This window comes from Nerophis lumbriciformis, linkage group LG03 (genome assembly GCF_033978685.3).
Source record: "Nerophis lumbriciformis linkage group LG03, RoL_Nlum_v2.1, whole genome shotgun sequence".
NCBI lineage: Eukaryota > Metazoa > Chordata > Actinopteri > Syngnathiformes > Syngnathidae > Nerophis > Nerophis lumbriciformis.
Genome location: NC_084550.2, coordinates 18,540,900 through 18,562,500, shown reverse-complemented (window position 1 = coordinate 18,562,500; position 21,601 = coordinate 18,540,900). Strand labels below are relative to the sequence as shown.

General features: G+C 41.9%; 1 protein-coding gene across 4 annotated transcripts in view; it reads right to left on the bottom strand.

Moving 5' to 3' along the window:
- The window catches only part of tnk2b (tyrosine kinase, non-receptor, 2b), a 117,572-nt gene extending 98,573 nt beyond the window's left edge, over positions 1-18,999 (bottom strand). For all 4 annotated transcript variants that reach the window (XM_061934807.2, XM_061934847.2, XM_072912758.1 and 1 more), the window contains exon 1: positions 18,135-18,999. In XM_061934807.2, coding sequence (XP_061790791.1) covers positions 18,135-18,215 — 81 coding nt within the window. In that variant the 5' untranslated portion in view covers positions 18,216-18,999. The remainder of the gene's footprint in view (positions 1-18,134) is intronic.
- Between the last annotated feature and the right edge of the window lie 2,602 nt (positions 19,000-21,601).

Genomic DNA, 21,601 nt, shown 5'->3' with positions numbered 1-21,601 from the left:
GTTTTGGGTTTTGTAGAATAAAACTAGTCTGGAACCATTATGATGGTGATTGATTAGATTTATAAGGCGCTTTCCTAGACACTCAACTCAAAGTGCTTCACAGAGAACTGAGAACCCATCATACATTCACTCCACAGTCACACTTTGATGGTGATGAGCTACATTTGCCCTGGGGTGGACTGACGGAAGCGTGGCTGCCAATTTGGCAACGGCCGGAACTAGGATGGCGGACCTGGAAGCCTCAAGTTGCTGGCACCGCCGCTCTACCGTCTGAGCCACAACTCGATTGATTTGAGCCTGGTTATTGTATTCTCAGGGCATTCACTCGATCGCAACTGGACTTGGGAGAGCTTGGAAATTATGCCAAAATATAGCTTTTGTGTGGCAAAATAAATTTATTTTGTACTTTAGCCAGCCTGAATTTGAAAAGGACGCTTTGTCAACTCGACTGCGGTCGATTTTCTCGAGTTACTTTCACTTAATTTACAGAAGCTTGGCAGGTTAGGTCTAGAGCCGGCAACCCAGAATGTTCAAAGAGCCATATTGGACCAAAAATATTTAAAAAAAAATCGGTCTGGAACCGCAAAAAATTAAGTCTTATATAAGTGTTATAATGAAGGCAACACATGACATAAGTGTCTATATTAGCTATATTAGCCTACTATCAAAATGAATTTAAAAGTCTTATAATAAGTGTTATAATGAAGGCAACACATGATGTAAGTGTCTATATTAGCTATATTAGCCTGCTATCAAAATGACTTTAAAAGTCTTATATAAGTGTTATAATGAAGGCAACACATGATGTGTCTATATTAGCTATAATAGCCTACTATCAAAATGACTTTAAAAGTCTTATATAAGTGTTATAATGAAGGCAACACATGATGTGTCTATATTAGCTATAATAGCCTACTATCAAAATGACTTTAAAAGTCTTATATAAGTGTTCTAATGAAGGCAACACATGATGTAAGTGTCTATATTAGCTATAATAGCCTACTATCAAAATGACTTTAAAAGTCTTATATAAGTGTTATAATGAAGACAACACATGATGTAAGTGTCTATATTAGCTCTATTAGCCTACTATCAAAATGACTTTCAAAGTCTTATATAAGTGTTATAATGAAGGCAACACATTATGTAAGTGTATATATTAGCCTACTATCAAAATGACTTTAAAAAGTCTTATATAAGTGTTATAATGAAGACAACACATTATGTGTCTATATTAGCTGTATTAGCCTACTATCAAAATTACTTTAAAAGTCTTATATAAGTGTTATAATGAAGGCAGCACATGATGTAAGTGTCCATATTAGCTATATTAGCCTACTATCAAAACGACTTTAAAAGTCTTATATAAGTGTTATAATGAAGGCAACACATGATGTGTCTACATTAGCTATATTAGCCTACTATCAAAATGACTTTAAAAGTCTTATATAAGTATTATAATGAAGGCAACACATTATGTAAGTGTCTATATTAGCCTACTATCAAAATTACTTTAAAAGTCTTATATAATTGTTATAATAAAGGCAACACATGATGTAAGTGTCTATATTAGCTACATTAGCCTACTATCAAAATTGTGACGACCGGGGCGCATTGTGATGCGGGGTTCGTTCTCTCAGGAATGCAGACGGGCGTCAGACACAGCGTGCAGGTAAGAAAGTATTTATTTAATAAATAACTTATACTGGAATAAAGAAAAGGGTGCTCATAGCACATAAGGCAAAAACTAAAAGAGCTAGCATGGGAGCTAGAAGGTAAAAAAAGGAGTTTAGCGTGGAAGCTAACAGGTACAGAGCCGGAACAAAAAGTCGTCAACTGTTGCATGAAAACAAACTACGAAGCCAGAACGAATGACAGGGAGGACAGACTTAAATAATAATATCAGTGATGACAAACAGGTGCGTGTAGGGAACAAACGCGGCAGGTGAAAATAATAAGCAGCCATGGCAACAAACTCAGGTGTACAAAACAGGTACTCAAGGAGTCCAAAACTAACCACAAACAAGTATCTTGAAAACGTAAATGAAAAATATGATCCGGGCAGCAGATCACAACAGTACCCCCCCCTTAAGGGACAGATTCCAGATGTCCCCTTGAAAAGCTAAAACCCCCCCAACTATAACAAAGTTCAAGAGTCCAGGGAGGGTGGAGGGAGGATTTGGCGGAGGGTCGCCAGGTCACATGTCTCGAATCCACCGGGGACGAGTCAGGTGGCGGCGGCGAATGGAACGCCGCTGCCGGAGACGAGGCGGGCGACCACGGAAAGGCCACATTTGTGGCTGCCGAGAAGGTGGGCGTGAGTGGCGCCAGAAGTTCAGCAGCCGGAGAGTTCTGCGACTACGTCTCGGGTGTCCCTGCTGTTTGCGTCCATACACATACCTCCGAGAGCGCCACTTGCGCAGCCAGACCACTTGAGGTCGCTGATACGACGATGAGGGCGAGAGAGCAGATGTCGCCGTGGAAGCAGGAGGATGCGTCGTCGTCGCCGTGGAAACAGGAAGCGTCGTCGTCGCCGTGGAAACAGGAGGCGTCGTCGTCGCCGTGGAAACAGGAGGCGTCGTCGTCGCCGTGGAAACAGGAGGCGCCGTCGTCACCGTGGAAACAGGAGGCGCCGTCGCCGTGGAAACAGGAGGCGCCGTCGCCGTGGAAGCAGGAGGCGCCGTCGCCGTGGAAGCAGGAGGCGCCGTCGCCGTGGAAGCAGGAGGCGCCGTCGCCGTGGAAGCAGGAGGCGCCGTCGCCATGGAAGCAGGAGGCGCCGTCGCCATGGAAGCAGGAGGCGCCGTCGCCATGGAAGCAGGAGGCGCCGTCGCCATGGAAGCAGGAGGCGCCGTCGCCATGGAAGCAGGAGGCGCCGTCGCCATGGAAGCAGGAGGCGCCGTCGCCATGGAAGCAGGAGGCGCCGTCGCCATGGAAGTAGGAGGCGCCGTTGGCGTGGGTGGAGCCAGAGGCGGAGCAGGCGGCTCGTCTGTCAGCGTGGGCGGAGCCAGAGGCGGAGCAGGCGGCTCGTCTGTCGGCATGGGCGGAGCCAGAGGCGGAGCAGGCGGCTCGTCTGTCGGCGTGGGCGGAGCAGGTAACGGAGTATCTGCGGGTGGTGAATGTCTCAGCTGGACTGCTGCGTTGGCCGTAGGTGGAATCATCACCTGCAGCGCGGAGAGTATACTGCCCAGCTGTCTCTCCAAAACATCAAGGCTGGCGTCTTGGCGTTCCGCCATGGCATTGACGCAAGCCCCAAGAACGCCAAACTGTTCCTCCTGTTGTCCAAGTTGTTTGGCCTGTTGGTGCAATGCCCTTTTTACTTGGTCGGTCACTGCGGGGTTTCGTGTGCTTTGCAGCGATGGAGCAGGAGGTGGAGAGGATGGTGTTTGCAGGACCACCAGGGTTGATGGTGGCGTCAGAGTGGCGGGCGTCCGGGCTGTCGTTGTCGTTGCCGTGGAAACAGGTGCTGGTACGGAAACCAGACTTGGAGTCGGTGCTGGTGCGGAAACCAGACTTGGAGTCGATGCTGGTGTGGAAACCAGCCTTGGAGCCGGCGCTGGTGTGGGAACCAGCCTTGGAGCCGGCGCTGGTGTGGGAACCAGCCTTGGAGCCGGCGCTGGTGTGGGAACCAGCCTTGGAGCCGGCGCTGGTGTGGGAACCAGCCTTTGAGTCGGCGCTGGTGTGGGAACCAGCCTTGGAGCAGGAGGTTGTGGCTTAGCACGCCGAAGATCTGGTGGCGGAGGTCGGCATGGAGGTTTGGGCTTGGCTGGGTGCTGCTGTGCCCGCCCACTAGCAAAGCACCCAGTACTAGCCCCCCCCTCAAGAAGCGGATCCCAGACGCGTCTTGTGCAGTCTGGAACAGTCTTTAGGGGTGGGAAGGAGGAGGTGAGGAGGGGGGTAGGCTCCTCCCCTTTTAAATGTCCAAATTGTCTATTCATCTCCCCAATATGGGACTGTCGGGATGACCAGGAGGGAGAAAACAGAGGAGTGGGCGGAGTTTGAGCCCTAGGGGGTGGGGCCAAAGTAATTGGGGGCGGAGCTTGAAAACCAGAATGTGACTGGTACTGACTAGACTTATAATTAACAAAAATGTCCTGATAGTATTTAATTGTTGAATTAAAGTCATTTGGAGGCGGCTGACAGAAAGAATTGACTGAATTTAAAAAAATGTCTTCGTCTATGACGTCATCACCAGTGGACGGGATGACATCATCCGCGCGGGTCTCCAGCTGACTGACAGCCCAATCAGTGAACTGCTTGGCAAAGTGAGTGATGGGATTACCAAACATCGGCGGAGGGGAATCCTGGGCTGGTTGGCTGTGTTCCGGAGGGAAGAATTGCGGGGGTGGCGCGTCTCTGTCGCGAGCTGAAGCCGTCTTGTGCGACTTCCGCCTTCGCTGACGCGTGCGAGCGGGCTGAGAGCGGACCTCCCCGGGCCAGATGGAGTCGATCGGGACCAGAACACCTCCAGGTCCCCATATCATCTCCTCATCTGGAGAACAGCGGAGCGTCTCTGCTTCCATCGCTCGGAGGACCATCCACGCACCTTCATCTACCTCCGTCAAGCCCATAGCGAAATAACTTTTTGCTGGCTTCGTACTGTGACGACCGGGGGCGCATTGTGATGCGGGGTTCGTTCTCTCAGGAATGCAGACGGGCGTCAGACACAGCGTGCAGGTAAGAAAGTATTTATTTAATAAATAACTTATACTGGAATAAAGAAAAGGGTGCTCATAGCACATAAGGCAAAAACTAAAAGAGCTAGCATGGGAGCTAGAAGGTAAAAAAAGGAGTTTAGCGTGGAAGCTAACAGGTACAGAGCAGGAACAAAAAGTCGTCAACTGTTGCATGAAAACAAACTACGAAGCCAGAACGAATGACAGGGAGGACAGACTTAAATAATAATGTCAGTGATGACAAACAGGTGCGTGTAGGGAACAAACGCGGCAGGTGAAAATAATAAGCTGCCATGGCAACAAACTCAGGTGTACAAAACAGGTACTCAAGGAGTCCAAAACTAACCACAAACAAGTATCTTGAAAACGTAAATGAAAAATATGATCCGGGCAGCGGATCACAACAAAAATGACTTTAAAGGTCTTATGTAAGTGTTATAATGAAGGCAACACATGATGTTAGTGTCTATATTAGCTGTATTAGCCTAGGATCAAAATGACTTTAAAAGTCTTATATAAGTGTTATAATGAAGGCAACACATGATGTAAGTGTCTATATTAGCCTACTATCAAAATTACTTTAAAAGTCTTATGTAAGTGTTATAATGAAGGCAACACATGTGTCTATATTAGCTATATGAGCCTACTATCACAATGACTTTAAAAGTCTTATATAAGTGTTATAATGACGGCAACACATGATGTAAGTGTCTAAATTAGCCTACTATCAAAATGACTTTAAAAGTCTTATATATGTGTTATAATGAAGGCAACACATGATGTAAGTGTCTATATGAGCTATATTAGCCTACTATCAAAATGACTTTAAAAAGTCTTATATAAGTGTTATAATGAAGACAACACATTATGTGTCTATATTAGCTGTATTAGCCTACTATCAAAATGACTTTAAAAGTCTTATATAAGTGTTACAATGAAGGCAACGCATGATGTAAGTGTCTATATTAGCCTACTATCAAAATTACTTTAAAAGTCTTATATAAGTGTTATAATGAAGGCAACACATTATGTAAGTGTCTATATTAGCTCTATTAGCCTACTATCAAAATGACTTTAAAAGTCTTATATAAGTGTTATAATGAAGACAACACATGATGTAAGTGTCTATATTAGCTTTATTAGCCTACTATCAAAATGACTTTCAAAGTCTTATATAAGTGTTATAATGAAGCCAACACATTATGTAAGTGTATATATTAACCTACAATAAAAATGACTTTAAAAGGTCTTATATAAGTGTTATAATGAAGACAACACATTATGTGTCTATATTAGCTGTATTAGCCTACTATCAAAATTACTTTAAAAGTCTTATATACGTGTTATAATGAAGGCAACACATGATGTAAGTGTCCATATTAGCTATATTAGCCTACTATCAAAACGACTTTAAAAGTCTTATATAAGTGTTATAATGAAGGCAACACATGATGTGTCTACATTAGCTATATTAGCCTACTATCAAAATGACTTTAAGTCTTATATAAGTATTATAATGAAGGCAACACATTATGTAAGTGTCTATATTAGCCTACTATCAAAATTACTTTAAAAGTCTTATATAATTGTTATAATAAAGGCAACACATGATGTAAGTGTCTATATTAGCTACATTAGCCTACTATCAAAATGACTTTAAAGGTCTTATGTAAGTGTTATAATGAAGGCAACACATGATGTTAAGTGTCTATATTAGCTGTATTAGCCTAGTATCAAAATGACTTTAAAAGTCTTATATAAGTGTTATAATGAAGGCAACACATGATGTAAGTGTCTATATTAGCCTACTATCAAAATTACTTTAAAAGTCTTATGTAAGTGTTATAATGAAGGCAACACATGTGTCTATATTAGCTATATGAGCATACTATCACAATGACTTTAAAAGTCTTATATAAGTGTTATAATGAAGGCAACACATGATGTAAGTGTCTATATGAGCTATATTAGCCTACTATCAAAATGACTTTAAAAAGTCTTATATAAGTGTTATAATGAAGACAACACATTATGTGTCTATATTAGCTGTATTAGCCTACTATCAAAATGACTTTAAAAGTCTTATATAAGTGTTACAATGAAGGCAACGCATGATGTAAGTGTCTATATTAGCCTACTATCAAAATTACTTTAAAAGTCTTATATAAAGTGTTATAATGAAGGCAACACATGATGTAAGTGTCTATATTAGCTATAATAGCCTACTATCAAAATTACTTTAAAAGCCTTATATAAGTGTTATAATGAAGGCAACACGATGTAAGTGACTATATTAGTCTACTATCAAAATTACATTAAAAGTCTTACATAAGATAGGGAAGATGCTGTGAGAGGCGGGTGGGACCTGATATTCAGCTGGGAATGATTAAAACAGTAAATAAACACAAGACATATATATACTCTATTAGCCACAACACAACCAGGCTTATATTTAACAATAATAATAATAATAATAATAACTGGGATTTATATAGCGCTTTTCTAAGTACCCAAAGTCGCTTTACATGTAGAACCCTTTAATCATTCACACCTGGTGGTGGTAAGCTACTTTCATAGCCACAGCTGCCCTGGGGTAGACTGACGGAAGCGTGGCTGCAATTTGCGCCAACGGCCCCTCCGACCACCACCTATCTTTCATCATTCAGTTCACCAGTGTGAGTGGCACCACTGCACTTGTGGTATATTTAATATGCCACAAATGAATCCCGCATAACAAACACCTCCCCCCTCCCGTCCATATAACCCGTCAATACAACTCAAACACCTGCACAACACACTCAATCCCACAGCCCAAAGTACCGTTCACCTCCCCCAAAGTTCATACAGCACATATATTTCCCCAAAGTCCCCAAAGTTACGTACGTGACATGCACATAGCGGCACGCACGTACGGGCGTTTTTGATTGATTGAGACTTTTATTAGTAGGTTGCACAGTGAAGTACATATTCCGTACAATTGACCACTAAATGGTAACACCCGAATAAGTTTTTCAACTTGTTTAAGTCGGGGTCCCTATCATATATACTATCATCATAATACAGTCATCACGCAAGATAATCATCAGGGTGTATACATTGAATTATTTACATTATTTACAAGCGATCAAATGTTTGGAAGCGTACTCACGGTACCGTGTCTGCGTATCCAACTCAAAGTCCTCCTGGTAAGAGTCTCTGTTGTCCCAGTTCTCCACAGGCCAATGGTAAAAATAGACTGTCATCTTTCGGTAATGTAAACAATGAAACACCGGCCGTGTTTGTGTTGCTGAAGTCGGCCGCAATACACCGCTTCCCACCTACAGCTTTCTTCTTTGCTGTCTCCATTGTTCATTGAACAAATTGCAAAAGATTCACCAACACAGATGTCCAGAATACTGTGGAATTTTGCGATGAAAACAGACGATTTAATAGCTGGCCACCATGCTAAAGCTAAAATGTCCTCTACAATCCGTGACGTCACGCGCTAACGTCATCATACTGAGACGTTTTCAGCAGGATATGTCGCCCAAAATTTAAAATTGCACTTTAGTAAACTAACCCGGCCGTATTGGCATGTGTTGCAATGTTAAGATTTCATCATTGATATATAAACTATCAGACTGCGTGGTCGGTAGTAGTGGGTTTCAGTAGGCCTTTAATCATTAGTAATGCAGCAGCCTAGTTTTGAATGGCAGGATCCCTGCTATCACATGTTGATAAAAAATATAACATTTACATAATAAAAATCAACTCCAGGCTTCCCAAATGCTGTAATAAATTAAGCATGATGAGTTGACGTGAAACTGTTTAATGTTGCACTTTTTATATGTAGAAGAAAGGTTTTGTCATTCTATTTAATCTGAGCAACAACTTGAGGCAGCTTAATGTTGATTAACGTGGGCAGAATTATTATAGTGTTCCCAATGTTAAAAGGATAAAGCCATTGTTTACAAATTTGGTAAATAAATAACCAAAAAAATTTATATTTTGTCGTATTCTTACTGTGCCGAAAATGAACCGAACCGTGACCTCTGAACCGAGGCACGTACCGAACCGAAATTTTTGTGTACCGCTACACCCCTATCGATCACACACAAAATAAGAGTTGTAGAAATTTTTGGAAACTCAAAACAGCCATGACATTATGTTCTTTACACATGTATGTAAACCTTTGACCGCGACTGTAACAGCTTAAAGGGGAACATTATCACCAGACCTATGTAAGCGTCAATATATACCTTGATGTTGCAGAAAAAAGACCATAGATTTTTTTAACCGATTTCCTCTAAATGGGTGAATTTTGGCGAATTAAACGCCTTTCTAATATTCGCTCTCGGAGCGATGACGTCACAACAGGAAGCAATCCGCCATTTTCTCAAACACCGAGTCAAATCAGCTCTGTTATTTTCCGTTATTTCGACTGTTTTCCGAACCTTGGAGACATCCTGCCTCGTTGGTGTGTTGTCGGAGGGTGTAACAACACGAACAGGGACGGATTCAAGTTGCACCAGTGGACCCAAAGATGCGAAAGTGGCAAGAAATTGGACGTTTGTTCCGCACACTTTACCGACGAAAGCTAGAGATGGCAAGAATGTGTGGATATCCTGCGACACTCAAAGCAGATGCATTTCCAACGATAAAGTCAAAGAAATCTGCCGCCAGACTCCCATTGAATCTGCCGGAGTGTGTGAGCAATTCAGGGACAAAGGACCTCGGTAGCACGGCAAGCAATGGCGGCAGTTTGTTCCCGCAGACGAGCGAGCTAAACCCCCTGGATGTCTTGGCTCACACCGTCCCGAAGATGATCAAGAGAAGAATATCGACCCTAGCTTCCCTGGCCTGCTGACATGAGGGTATGTCTACAGAATATATTAATTGATGTAAACTGGGCTGTCTGCACTCTCAAAGTGCATGTTGTTGCCAAATGTATTTCATATGCTGTAAACCTAGTTCATAGTTGTTAGTTTCCTTTACTGCCAAACAAACACATACCAATCGTTGGTTAGAAGGCGATCGCCGAATTCGTCCTCGCTTTCTGCCGTGTCGCTGGCTGTCGTGTCGTTTCCGTCGGTTTCGCTTGCATACGGTTCAAACCGATATGGCTCAATAGCTTCAGTTTCTTCTTCAATTCCCATCTAGGTATGTTTCTTAGAACCACCAAATAGTTGTTACATACCAGTGGTCGCTCCAGTTTCTTCAGTTCCAGTGATTTCAGTAGTAATTTCTGTTTTCTACTACCTATATTGCTGCATGACTACCTTTTTCCAGAATGCATGTCACAGAAGTAAAGTGTTATGGATATTAAAGCATCACTGTCATAAGTTTATCATAAGCTTTGATGGCTTTTAGTGCAGTCATGTGGCGTTTACCTTTAATAGTATGTTTTCAATCAAGGATAAATTTGACTGTTGGTTTGGAAAGTCTTGGGATTGTGCTGCAAAAATAGTGAACCAAAAAAAAAAAAGTCAAATCAAAAATTAAATTCTACTCAGAATTCTACTTAAAAATCCATTGTTTTTCTCTCAAAACTTGACAGTGCGCCTTATAACCCGCCTAATGTACGGAATGATTCTGGTTTTGCTTGCCGACCTCGAATACATTTTAATTTTGTACATGGTGTAATGATAAGTGTGACTAGTAGATGGCAGTCAAACATAAGAGATACGTGTAGACTGCACTATGATGGCAATATGACTCAAGTAAACAACACCAACATTGTATATGCGATGCAAAAACTGAAATCTAAGTAAGATTAAAAATATCTCAAATAAGGGTGATATTTGCTTATTTTCTGTTTCACTAAGCAGATTTTATGTTAGAGTGTTTTACTTGTTTTAAGGGTTTTGGTCCTAAATGATCTCAGTGAGATATTACAGCTTGTAGCTGAGATTTGATGACCTATATTGAGTAAAAACATGCTTGAAACTAGAATATCAAGTGCTGCAAAGCTGTGTCATCAACACTCACAAGTATAAAACTACTTTTTTAAAGTAATAATTTCTTATTTTAAGCATGTAAAAATGTTTTTAAAAAAAATCATGACTTTGACACAATTGTGTCTCATAATTAAAACAGATGACAGCCAAATGGACTTTGCTGTTTTATTTTCAATGAAACAAGAGAAAATACATACTCATATAGTAGTACAGTTGTTATTAGTGAGAATATACTTATTTTAAGGTATTTTTGGGTTCATTGAGGTTAGCTAATTTTACTTGTTTTGGAAAGTCTTGACAAGCCGAATTTTCTTATTCTATTGGCAGATAATTTTGCTTAGTTCAAATAAAATACCCCTAATTTTTGTAATTTTTTTCCTTGTTTTTGAACACTGACTTTTTGCAGTGTGTTCCATTGAAAATATAGAACATTACAAAATCTATCAAAATGTTTTAGTACGACTTTGGTAAGCTATGAAGCCGCACCGCTCGATGGATTGTCGGCGCATTAAACATACGAGTATTATTATGGTGTGTGTATAAGGTAAGACATATTAGCTGGTGTTTTGTTTCGCCCAAAAGCAACTTTTCTTACCTTCTGGTACCTGCTGATCTGTATTTGGGATCTGCATAAATACTGAAAAATTTGCTCACGTCCGCCTTTGTAGTCCGTGGTGACACCGTAGTCGATAAGCTTCTTCTTTTTCTCTATCTTCTTGTTATGGGACATTCATCCTCCGCTGTTGCCATTTCTAATATAAAGTAGTGTAAAGTTCTTACTTATATCTGTCAGTAAACTCACCATTAAAGCGCTAAAACATACCGGTGTTGTGAGTGTACATTATTCACCCAAGGAACTTTAGTTATTAGAGAGTTCCAATCGGACAGTTTTTCCGGGCGTTGTCGTTTCCGGATGAGGAGATTCTGCTACGTTATTGATTGAAGTAAAGTCTGAATGTCATTAAAACAGTTAGCGCCATCTTTTGACACTTCTTCCACCTCCGTCCTTGCACGCTACACCGCTACAACAAAGAGGGCGGGGAGAAGACGCTGCCGAAGGTGAGCCACGTAAATAAGACCGCCCACAAAACGGCGCATCCGGAAGAGACTGTCAGAAAGCGACTTAAAGATGATCTGTAAAACATAATCTATGCAACATTTTGACCAAAGAACCAGAAGTGTTCTACATTTAGAAAAACATATATATATATTATGACTCCTTTAATGCGCCCTATAATCCGGTGCGCCTTATATATGAAAAATATAAAAAAATAGACCATTCATCGGCTGTGCGCCTTATAATCCGGTGTGCCCTATGGTCCGGAAAATACGGTAGTTTGAAATGACAATGCATCTGACACTTGGCAAAATTCTAATTTGTATATGATGTTTTTTTTAGGTCAGATATAAATTGTACTTTTTATGCAATAACTTCCGAAGAACTACATCAAGAGCTTCCTCTGGGAGTCTTGAATAAATTACTTGTGTAAACAAAAATGTAGCATTGTACAACATTGCATGCAAAAACAATAAAGTGCAAACTTAAAACTTCTGTTTGGAATAAAATAGTATCGTAAATAAAAATGTGGTATTGTGTATTGCCGTGTTTTTCAACCTTTTTTCAGCCAAGGCACATTTATGGCGTTGAAAAAATCCGGAGGCACACCACCAGTGTCACGACGGGGGGGTCTCCCGGGATGCAAACGGATCACTCTGGACAGGACTTGCAGGTAGGAACATGATTTAATCTTGAACAAAACTCAAAGAGGTACAAAAAAACGGAAAACAAGGCGAAGGAACAAGGTGACGGTCGCACTGGAAGCTAAATACTTAGCATGGACTAGAAGACAAGAAACGTGAAGCAAACACTTAGCATAAACTATGGCCTGGAACACTCAGGGAACTGTGGCATGAAACTAGCAAGACTTACTTGGCAAGGCATGAGACAAACAATGACGCCAGGACGACTGACTGGCAAAGGCAGAATTAAATAATGTCTCTTGATTAGAGCCAGGTGAGCGTCCCGAACACAAGAGGCAGGTGAACTAATGCGCAACCAAGACAAACAAGAGTGCACAAAAAACAGGAACTAATGGACTCCAAAACTAACAGAACATAACAAAAACATGATCCGGACCACGGATCATGACAACCAGCAGAAATCATTCAAAAACGAAACTCAGTTGACAGTAAAAAGTTGTTGTCGCAATTGTAGGATACGACTTTAAACCATAACCAAGCATGCATCAATATAGCTCTTGTCTCAAAGTAGGTGTACTGTCACCACCTGTCACATCACGCCCTGACTTATTTGGAGTTTTCTGCTGTTTTCCTGTGTGTAGTGTTTTATTTATTGTCTTGTGCTCCTATTTTGGTGGCTTTTACTCTTTTTTTGGTATTTTCCTGTAGCAGTTTCACGTCTTCCTTTGAGCGATATTTCCCGCATCTACTTTTGTTTTAGCAATCAAGAATATTTCAGTTGTTTTTATCCTCCTTTGTGGGGACATTGTTGATTGTCATGTCATATTTTCTGAGGAAACTAAAATGCGCAAACATTCCGCAGAAATCAATGGTCAACTTTTACAACTGTGCCATCAGCAGTGTCCTCACTTACGGATTTTTAGTGTGGTTTGCTAGCTGCACTAAAGCCAACCAACAGGCCCTCCAGCGAGTGGTTAAAGCGGCGGGGAAAATTACAAGGACGATACTCCCAGAGATGAGTGCCATGTACACAACTCGCTGCCTAAAGCGAGTACACAACATCCTGAAGGACAGATACCACCCAGCACATGGACTCTTCAACCTGCTACCCTCTGGAAGGAGGTATAGATCGATTCGCGCCAGGACCACCAGAATGTCTCACAGTCTTTATCCCCAGGCTGTGAGACTGCTGAATGAACAGCCTGCCCCTTTGCTGCCCCGGACCATCTTATTACCTCATTGCATTGCTGCAACATCACCGTAACACCCATCAGACATCTGACTGTTCCCACCCCCACGTCCCTCTTATCCGGATCTTCCTGACAATGCTAAAATGCTAAAATGTAAACTACTGTCAACCTGCACATCAATGCAGTTTCTATGCCGCTGGACAAAGCTCAAACAAAATCTCGTTGTTCATGTATGACTTAAGTGTTATTATGACAATGACAATAAAGGAATTGATTGATTGATGTTCGGATGTACATTGTCTTTGCTCCACAGTAAGTCTTTGCTGTCGTCCAGCATTCTGTTTTTGTTTACTTTGTAGCCAGTTCATTTTTAGTTTTGTTCTGCATAGCCTTCCCTAAGCTTCAATGCCTTTACTTAGGGGCACTCACCTTTTGTTTATTTTTGGTTTAAGCATCAGACACATTTTTTACCTGCACCCTGCCTCCCGCTGTTTCCGACATCTACAAAGCAATTAGCTACCGGCTGCCACCTACTGAGTATTACACGGTTACTCTGCCGAGTTCTAGACAGCACCGACCCTCAACAACAACACATTTTTCAGACTATAATTACTGGTTTGCAAAAAATATTTTTAACCCAAATAGGTGAAATTAGATCATCTCCCACGGCAAAACACTGGTGTATTGTATGCAAATAAATAATCAAGTAAAACATTGAGATGACTATATAGTTTTAGTACGTGGATAAACTTAGGATTTTCCCTGATGTACCCGGTGCTTCTTGCTAAAGGGGAACTACCCTTTTTTGGAATTTTGCCTATCGTTCACGATCATTATGAAAGACATAACGATGGGTTGGATTTCTAATAAAATGCATTCTAAATATTAAATAACCTTAAATAAAAGTCCGCCTATAAGAACTCCACTATTACGCCCATAAAATCCGATAAATAACCATTCGAAAAGCGCCAACAATACTCCATTTACAGTTCGTGACTTGAACATTAACCAAGTATTAGTGGTATTGTTATTATAAGTGCTAACGCAGACAAACTATTTATAGTTTACATCATCCAGTGGTCTGCTGTTTCCTCGCTTCCCTGCTCCCTGAATGTTTATTGCAGATCATAAATCACGCATCTCACCTGGAAAGTAGATGGCTGAGGATATAATCTGACAAGTCAGGACACTTAGGACCTGGAACTGGCAAGAACGACACGAAAAACGCCCGTTTCTTCACAAGGAGTATGAGACATTTTTCATCTGAATGGGAATATAGGAACATCCTAGCAGTTGGCATCCTATTGACAGCAGACATTGTACAGTAAGTGATGTTTTATTATGTTTGTTGGCTCTCATAAAGTCTCCAGTAAGGGGAAATCAGTAATAAACATTATCAAAATACGTAAATATTAAATGTTAATATAAATGTGCCTGTTACTACATTAGATATACATATACATCATGCATATAAAACCCTAATGGAGGTGTTTGGATGATTTTAGGGGCTCTATAGGCAGAATTGAACGGCTCCCATAAGCTCCAGTGGACTTTTGATCGCATTTATTTAAAATTTAAGAATTCATTAAAATAAAATCCATCCAGCCATTTATTTCACACCTGTTTCCGAAATTCTAAAATACTGACAACACTTTTCTTTTCTTTGGAACAAACTGTGGGGGGGGGCGTTGCCTGCGGACCTGCATTCGAAGCGGGGTGTGCCGGGACCGGCTTCGAGATCAGCGGCAGGTGCGTAGATGACACAGCTGAGAGTGTTTGTCTGATCACCTGTCGCTCTGTTAAAGGCAGCAGTCGAGAAGGAGAGAGAGAGAGTTGTTGTTGGAGTGGAGCACAACCGAGAGACAAACCGATGGCTGAAAAGCAGAACGAGAGACGATTGAAAAATAAATCATTGTTCTTAATCATGAACGAGGCTGTCATGTCCGGCCTTGGTGGTCCAACGAACCTGGAGGAGCAAGATCTCCACACAAACGTCTCGCGCACGTTAGCATTAGCCATGTTTTGCAAGGATTGTGGATCTCCGCTCAGGAAGTAAGGGGGCGGGGGCAACGTCTACGAAAACTCATGGGTGCGAAAAGTATGCCTGAGCAAGAGGAGAAAAACATGGATTTTTAAAAATTGTCTTGAATAAAATCAACAAATAAAATGGATATCCACGTTAGCATGTTAGAAATGCTAACATTAAAGTGCTAGCTTTTTGAGCTAATTTTGCAACGGTTTACGTTAGAGTCATATAACTTGGTATGTGACTGAATTAATTAATTAAATATCACAAAACTGTTGTGTATACTAATTCATAGATGTTATTTTATTACCGTATTTTCCGCACTATAAGGCGCACCTAAAAACCACAATTTTTCTCAAAAGCTGACAGTGCGCCTAATAACCCGGTGCGCTTTATTACGATTCATTTTCATAAAGTTTCGGTCTCGCAACTTCGGTAAACAGCCGCCATCTTTTTTCCCGGTAGAACAGGAAGCGCTTCTTCTTCTACGCAAGCAACCGCCAAGGAAAGCACCCGCCCCCATAGAACAGGAAGCGCTTCACCCGCCCCCATAGAACAGGAAGCGCTTCACCCGCCCCCGGAAGAAGAAGAAAAAACGCGCGGATATCACCGTACGTTTCATTTCCTGTTTACATCTGTAAAGACCACAAAATGGCTTCTACTAAACGATCCGGTTCATAAAAAGACGCAATCTCTCCATCCGCACACGGATTACTACCGTATTTCACAGCAACTGAACCGCACTGTGGAACGGGAGCACGTACGGTGAATATTCGCTCCACAGGGAATGAGAAGTCATCCTTCACTGTGGTTCTAGCTTGCCATGCTAACTTCCACTCATGGTGATATTCAAAAGGAAGACCTTGCCAAAAGAGACCTTTCCAGCCGGCGTCATCATAAAAGCTAACTCGAAGGGATGGATGGATGAAGAAAAGATGAGCGAGTGGTTAAGGGAAGTTTACGCGAAGAGGCCGGGTGGCTTTTTTCACACAGCTCCGAAGGCGAACACACCTTCACTAAGACGGGCAGACAGCCTCGGACGACATACGCCAACATCTGCCAGTGGATCGTAAATGCTTGGGCAGATATTTCGGTCACAACTGTGGTCCGAGCTTTCCGGAAGGCAGGATTCACAGAACAACAGCGACACTGACTCCCGATGACTTCTACGAGACGGAACCGGCCATTTTGGATCCCGTATTCGCCCAACTTTTCAATTCGGACACCGAAGACGAAGAATTCGAAGGATTTACGAATGAAGAATAACTTCAGAAGGTGAGCGCTATGTTTATTTTGTGTGTTGTGACATTAACGTTAAAGCAACATTATGTTGCTATTGTTCTACACCATTTTGAATTTTACTATGTTTGTGATTGCACATTTGCGTACATTTTGGGACAGAGTTGTTAGAACGCTGGTTTTCAATATATTATTAAAGTTTGACTGAACTATCTGACTGTTTTTTTGACATTCACTTTAGCGCAGCGTTTTTTTGACATTCACTTTAGCGCAGCGTAGGCGCGGCTTTTAGTCCGGGGCGGCTTATTGGTGGACAAAATTATGAAATATGTAATTCATAGAAGGTGCGGCTAATAATCCGGTGCGCCTTATAGTGCGGAAAATACGGTATATAAAAAGGTCAGTAAATGATTCTATATATTTGTAAACGCTCTGAAGTGGGAAAGGGGTAGGATTAAATAAGCTTTGCTTCTTCCTACTCCTTTTCGGGCATGATGTAAAATGAAATGATATGAAATTGTGTGATGTATTATGCTGTAAGATGTTCGAAATAAACTAAAGAAAGAAAGAAAGAAAGATGTGACACTTGTTAACTGCGAACATGCTTATGTTAGCATGCCAATATTAAAGTGCTAACTTTTTTAGGTATTTGTACTCTTATTTTTCTCTAAATTCCCCAGCCATAAACCTTAGAGTCATATAACTTGGTATGTTACACAAGCTAACTATTAGCATGCTCACGTTAGCTTGCTAGCGTGCTAACTTTTTGAGCTACTTTTGCTACCGTTTAGCCCAGAGTCATATAACTTGGTATGTTACACAAGCTAACTATTAGCATGTTCACGTTAGCTTGCTAGCATGCTAACATTAGCGTGCTAACTTTCTGAGCTACTTTTGCTACCGTTTAGCCCAGAGTCATATAACTTGGTATGTGACACTCGTTAACTGTTAGTATGCAAACGATAGCATGCTAGCAAGCTAACTTAGGCTTGCTAACCTTTTCATCTATTTTTACACTTTTTTTTTCTATTTTCACAGCCATACACCTTTGAGTCATATAACTTGCTATATGAAACATGCTGACTGTTAACATGCTATCTTTAGCACACATGCTAAGTGTTATCATTTTTATGTAAAAAATGCTACAGTTTTAGGCTAGCTCTGTGGTTCATTTTGTACAGTTACACCTAAAACTCACGGATTCTGACACTCGGCACCATCTTGACAGTACGGTGGCTTCCGGGGACCCCCGGCCAGAGGTCCAGGGCACAGATAGCAGGCCCATAGTTGATAATATATCTTGTACATATAATCAATGGTTTTTCACATGCTGTATAATCGGATCAGAACTATGCTATTTTAGATCTACCTCTTCATCATCGCTGGGTAGGGCATCATAGTCACATTCGGAGGTTTCCTGTAGCCGCTGGTATTCAGCGGTCTCCCCCATGGCAGTTCTTCAACACCTCCCCAATATTTGCTTCAGTGTGCTTCTTTCCTCAAAGTCCAGCTCGAGTGCGCGATTCGTCAAAACGATTGGTCAGCTCGCTTCGAGTTCCGCACCATCATTAGACAACCTGTGACAGTGTTTCCGCATCAGCGGAGTTCATTTATATGCCGGACCGCAATACTCCCACCTTCATTGTCGTCCCCGTTTTGGTTGAGTCAGCTTCGACAAAGAGTTCACGGTTCAGCGGTGATGTCCGTGCTCACTGACCAGGTGCTGATCTTTGCGAGAACTGATTTGATGGAGCGTTCTGGCGAGCTCTGGACAAATAATCCTCGTTGAAGACAGAACACGGCGGAAAACAAAACCCTTGCGGTTTGAATTTCCCAGCATCTGGTGGTCTTCAATAAGTCCAAACTGGAGGGGCTGTAGTCAAAACTGAAATGACGGACGTGACGACCCTATTTCTATCGCTCCGTTTTTGCACGGCACGACCATGACCAAGACGGTCACTACAACTCCCTCTCTCCACTGCCACTGAGCAGTGTTAATGCTGACGCATGCTCTTCAAAATCCAGTGGTTCCCTTTTCTATTTCTGTTCTCCGGTCATGGCGGCAGCCACTTCATCTCGTGAATGGTCATCAAAGATCCTCCCTCCCGTGTTCTCCACACAGATCTGGAGCAGCTGTCCACACTTACAGTCCTCGGGGGTATTCCATGCTGCTTTGACTTAAACCGACTTGCTGATTGCTCGGTTGATGCCTAATCCCTGGTTGTTGTTGTTATTGGAAGCCTCTCCCCTCCTCTTATGAATCTGTACCCTTTAACCGGTTTTCCACGCCCCCCCTTTTTTTATGTTAACACCGGCTTTGGTGAGTGGTCGCCTTTTCGATTAACATGGTACTTTCCTGTCTCCAGTAGTCACGGGGATGCAGTCAGTGGTGGTCCTGACCCAAGCAGCCAATGGTGGCATGGCTGGTTGAGGAGGTGGGAGGAGTAAGAGGCGGGGGGAGCCCTCATGAGGAGAGTTAATCTTGCATCAGAAAGGGCTAAAACAACAGCCTTGATGCTGTGTGTGTTTGTCAAAAGCACCTCTCCCACTACGGGGAGGGTATCCAGGCCATCTGGATCCACGCTGAGTGGACTCAAAAGTATACATACAGCAATGTTAATATTTGGTTACATGTCCCTTGGCAAGTTTCACTGCAATAAGGCGCTTTTGGTAGCCATCCACAAGCTTCTGCTTCAATTTCTGACCACTCCTCTTGAAAAAATTGGTGCAGTTCAGCTAAATTTGTTGGTTTTCTGACATGGACATGTTTCTTCAGCATTGTCCACACGGATTTTGGGAAGGCCATTCTCCATCCATCCATCCATTTTCTACCGCCTATCTCTTTTGGAGTCACGAGGGAGTGCTGGAGCCTATCTCAGCTGCATTCGGGCAGAAGGCGGCGTACACCCTGGACAAGTCGCCACCTCATCGCAGGGCCAACACAGATAGACAGACAACATTCACACTCACATTCACACACTAGGGCCAATTTAGTGTTGCCAATCAGCCTATCCCCAGGTGCATGTCTTTGGAAGTACCCGGAGGGAACCCACGCAGTCACGGGGAGAACATGCAAACTCCATACAGAAAGATCCCGAGCCCAGGATTGAACTCAGGACTACCGTATTTTTCGGACTATAAGTCACAGTTTTTTTCATAGTTTGGCCGAGCTCCAGTGCGATTTATATATGTTTTTTTCCTTCTTTATTATGCATTTTCGGCAGGTGCGACTTATACTCCGGTGCGACTTATACTTCGAAAAAGGAAGGCCATTCTAAAAACCTTAATTCTAGCCTGCTTTAGCCGTTCCTTTACTACTTTTGACGTGTGTTTGGGGTCATTTTCCTGTTGCGCCCAAGACCCAACCTCCAGGGCTGATTATTTTAGGTTGTCCTGAAGAATTTGGAGGTAATCCCATTTACTCTCTGTAAAGCACCAGTTCCATTGGCAGCAAAACCGTCCCAGAGCTTAATACTACCACAACCATGCTTGACGGTAGGAGTGGTGTTCCTGGGATTAAAGGCCTCACCTTTTCTCCTCCAAACATATTGCTGGGTATTGTGGCCAAACAGCTCAATTTTTGTTTCATCTGACCACGGAACTTTCCTCCAGAAAGTCTTATCGTTGTCCATGTGATGTCAGATGAAACACAAATCACTCCAATCACTCTATCACAAAAAAATAAAGAGTTGTAGAAATTATTGGAAACTCAAAGACAGCCATGACATTATGTTCTTTACAAGTGTATGTAAACTTTTGACCGTGACTGTATACAAAATCCTAATGGAGGTGTTTGGATGTTTTTAGGGGCTCTATAGGCCGAATTGTAGTAGGCGGGGAGAGCCTTAATGAGGAGAGTTAATCTTGCATCAGAGAGGGCTAAAAAACAGCCTTGATGCTTTGTGTGTGTGTGTGTGTGTGTGTGTGTGTGTGTGTGTGTGTGTGTGTGTGTGTGTGTGTGTGTGTGTGTGTGTCAAAAGCATCTCTCCCACTACTGGGAGGGTATCCAGGCCATCTGGATCCATGCTGAGTGGACATCTGGATGATAGAGGAAAATGGAATAAAAAGAACAATGTGTGTGTAAGTCTGTGAGTGTATGTGTGTGTGTTGGGCATGACAAAGCCTCCTGGTCTTTCCCAAGCTGGAGCCACAATCCGAGCATACCATAACTGCTAACCCCAGGGGTCGGCAGCCCAAAATGTTGAAAGAGCCATATTAGACCCAAAAATACTCAAAACTAATCTGTCTGGAGTAGTGTTGTGCCGATACCAATATTTTGGTACCGGTATCAAAATTATTTCGATAGTTTTCAGTACTTTTCGGTACTTTTCTAAATAAAGGGGACCACAAAAAATAGCAGTATTGGCTTTATTTGAACAAAAAACCTTAGGGTAATTAAACATATGTTTCTTATTGCAAGTTTGTCCTTAAATAAGATAGTGAACATACAAAACAACATGTCTTTTAGTAGTAAGTAAGCAAATAAAAGCTCCTAATTTAGCTGCTGACGTATGAAGTAACATATTATGTTTTTTATCATTCTATTATTTTGTCAAAAATAGAAAATTATTTATTAATATACTTGTTCATTTACTGTTAATATCTGCTTACTTTCTCTTTTAACATGTTCTATCTACACTTCTGTTAAAATGTAATAATCACTTATTCTTCTGTTGTATCATAATTTACATTATTTTTGGATGATACCACACATTTGGGTACCGATCCGATACCAAGTCGTTACAGGATCATACATTGGTCATATTTAAAGTACTCATGTGTCCAGGTACGTATTTACTGAGTTTATAAACATAAAATGAATTTAAAAAATTGAAA